The sequence below is a fragment of the Phaethon lepturus genome, unplaced genomic scaffold (assembly GCF_000687285.1).
Source record: "Phaethon lepturus isolate BGI_N335 unplaced genomic scaffold, ASM68728v1 scaffold3872, whole genome shotgun sequence".
Classification (NCBI taxonomy): Eukaryota; Metazoa; Chordata; class Aves; order Phaethontiformes; family Phaethontidae; genus Phaethon; species Phaethon lepturus.
This window is the reverse complement of record NW_010522434.1, coordinates 6,885-9,981: the sequence shown is the minus strand read 5'-3', so window position 1 is coordinate 9,981 and position 3,097 is coordinate 6,885. Positions and strand designations below refer to the sequence as shown.

The 3,097-nt window shown below is 41.5% G+C and overlaps 1 protein-coding gene across 1 annotated transcript in view; it reads right to left on the bottom strand.

The window, feature by feature from the left end:
* The window catches only part of ATP9A (ATPase, class II, type 9A), a gene marked incomplete at its 5' end in the record, with an annotated part of 38,060 nt that overhangs the window by 31,785 nt on the left and 3,178 nt on the right, over positions 1 to 3,097 (bottom strand). The window contains one exon of the mRNA XM_010281801.1: positions 1,824 to 1,899. Within this exon, the coding sequence (XP_010280103.1) occupies positions 1,824 to 1,899 (76 nt within the window). The remainder of the gene's footprint in view (positions 1 to 1,823; positions 1,900 to 3,097) is intronic.

The window sequence follows — 3,097 nt, the reverse complement described above, 5'->3', positions numbered from 1 at the left end:
TCTGCTTCATCTTACAACGACAGGCTGCCCCACTGAGACGGCATCACCACAACTTGACAGCTGTCACTTACAGAGGAAGAAAAATAATATCCCCATTTCTTCCTAACAGAAATAACCTACAACATGCTATTTATTATTGCCATAGGAGAAACAAAAGCAACTATTATATTGATCAAGTCAGTCAAAATGAAAGGAAAAACCTGTCAGGGCTAGAAAACAGCTTGAAGGCACACTGGTGTGTATAAAAAGTGTTTCTAGTTGTTTCATGACCATTCAAAACAGACTTCATTGCATAAACCACTTGAAATGGTTAAAATATTTGCATATGTTATTCCTATTAACTGAACTCAAATATGTCTATCTACAAATAACATATTCAGAAAGGAGGATTAGATTCAAACAGTAAGTTCACTTGGGCAGTGAGGAGGTTGTTTCACACCTTGATACAGACACCAAGACCACGCAGGACTTCCAAACAGCACTGAAGCAGTGATCAGGTGGAGCAGAGCGTGCGCTGTGCCCTCCTTTGGGGAAAAACGTCTGTACCCATGGGTATACTACACACAGCTGCAGAAGAGCTTTCACCCTCAGCGGGCACTGGCTGTGAGCATGCTGAGAGCAGGAGAGGGCCTCCCTGGACTATTCATTGCAACAGACCCAGCCCCGTCTTAGGCTCAGCTATGGCAGCGTGAGATCTGCACCAGTTCAAGAGCTGGTACAAATTAAAGTTTTGATACAAGAGGCAAGAAAGCCTCCCCTGGGAAAGGGTGCTGTGGGGAGAGTAGCCATACAGGACAGAAACACAGGAAAAATATCCTCCCGTTTCTCTACCTATTTTGTTCAAAAGCAGGATGAGTCGAGACTCATGTATTGAGCAGCCTGATGGGTATGTGAAGCTGCCAGGCTGACTACATGTGTCTACACTCGGAGGGGAGAAAGGTAGATTACCTACTCCATGGCAATCACTAATCTATAAACATCATTTACTTGATTAAGTTGTATTTGGACAACTAGTTCTTTACGATCCCTTGGTCACAGCACTGTGACAACACTAATACATTTCAAAAACGAGCCAGAGCAAGATTAAGTAGAAACATACAGAAATAAAACTTATTCACTGTTTTCTGCTTTTAAAAGGGCAAATCAAAATCTTTTCAGTGCTTCAGAAAATGTCTTCTGAAGTTCATGTTCCTTCCCATTATTATTAATTCTATCTACACCTAGGTATTGCACTGTGAAGTCTCTCCATTCAACAACTTTAATTTCAGAACAGAATTTCACTCTCCTCCAGCTACCACCACAGTCCCTTGCAAGCGTGCTGGACAGGAGAGGAACAAGGCTTTTACTTTGACAAGCCTCTACAAGAAGGCATTGATTAATCTCAGGCCTTGGGAGCTTATCGTACATATAAACCAAAATCTGTCAAAGAATTTATTTTTTTCCTTTTTGAAAGTATATATGACTAACTCAATGGAAGCACTTACCTGGAAATCTTTCATCTTAGCTTCTGTTACCAGAATCTATTTGACACCATTTCTGTTACAGATTAGGATGTCAATGCAGAGAGCAATTAAGTGCTATTCTGGTCCTAGATGCTAAAGAAGTGCCCAAAGGCCACTCCAATTCTTTCTCATCTAGGAATGTCCAAGAGGCAATTAGACATCAGCCTAGCTCCCCAGAGGTGTCAAGACAAGTGGGAAACCTCATTCCAACTGCTAATTTCTCCAACTGACAGAGATTATTATTCCATTACAAAAAGACCTTTAAAAATTGTTAACATATTCCCTTTAGAAAAAAATAAATTACACATGCCTCCATCTTACCTGATGCAATCACTGTGCTAGCCCATAGGGTGTTTTCTATGCTTAAACTTTCATTCACCGGAGGGTCACTGTCCTCCTACAACAGGATAAAAACAAACAAGCTTGTCAGCAGTGTAAAAGGCCAGCGAGTGACGGTTATACAGATGTGTTTGGAGAGGGACACGGGAGTGTTCGTAGAGGGCTTCTTGATAAGATGGAGGATTTTCACAAACCCAGGTACATTTCTGGTTGGGTTAAGGACATGAGCATTTTGTTTCAGTGGAGCAGAAAGGTAGGGCTGTGGGAAATCTATTAAGATACCTCTGCCTGCTGAAGTCCCCCCAGTCATAAATGAGAAAGGGATTTGTCAGCAGCTCTCCACGGACTACACAGGAAAAGGTTCCCTCACTTGGCTCACGCATATTGATGGCATTTCTCCTGCTACTGTAAGATCTCACCGAGAACCTGGTTGGACTGCTCAGTGAAGCCTGGAAACTCGTCTGATATGCAGCAGAGAACAGTTACAAGAAAGCGTGATTCCTTTTAGGCACCAAAAGATTAATTCTACACGATTGTACCTCTGCATGAGAAAGTAAATTAACGTCTGTGCAGGTTTTATACAAGAACTGCCTCCCTAAGCCACTCAAACTCCTCTTCCACGCCAGCACTATTAAACCGGATTAAACCGTGCCACATAAAGTTAAAAAGGGCAAAACCTACAATTTTGAACTAAAATACTAGCAGGCAACTTCTGAAAAGCTGTAACTGTCTCCTATTTGTTACAAAACCATTTGTCCTCTGAAAGCTCCCCAAGGGTATTAAGATGAATCCCTCAACATTTTCATAATCCCACTGAGAAGAAAATAACCCAACCTTTTGCTCCAAGTAGGCAACACATCTTCCCAACAAGTCAAAAGATATGTATTTTCTAATGATCATATTTCACAGTGGCTCTGAGCCACTGTGCCCTCTGAAATAGGGGTTGATATAACTGAGTTCACACAGATTGCATGCAATTGAAGGCAAAAACCCAACTGACTCAGAATTAAGACTGCCGTTGCCTGGTCTAGCTAAGATCCCCCCTCTTTTTACAATTAAAAGATTTTAATCCTACATAGTCCATGGTGGTCCAGATTTCCTTCTGAACAGGCACCATGAATACGTAACTACCAATCTCTGTCTGAAAGCTCAGGTCTAATACCTTCAGAGTAAGGTGCTTAATCCCAAACAGCCTATGACATTGTCTCCAAGTCAAAGCTTCAATAATCATATTCTTATTTCAGATTTATTTCATG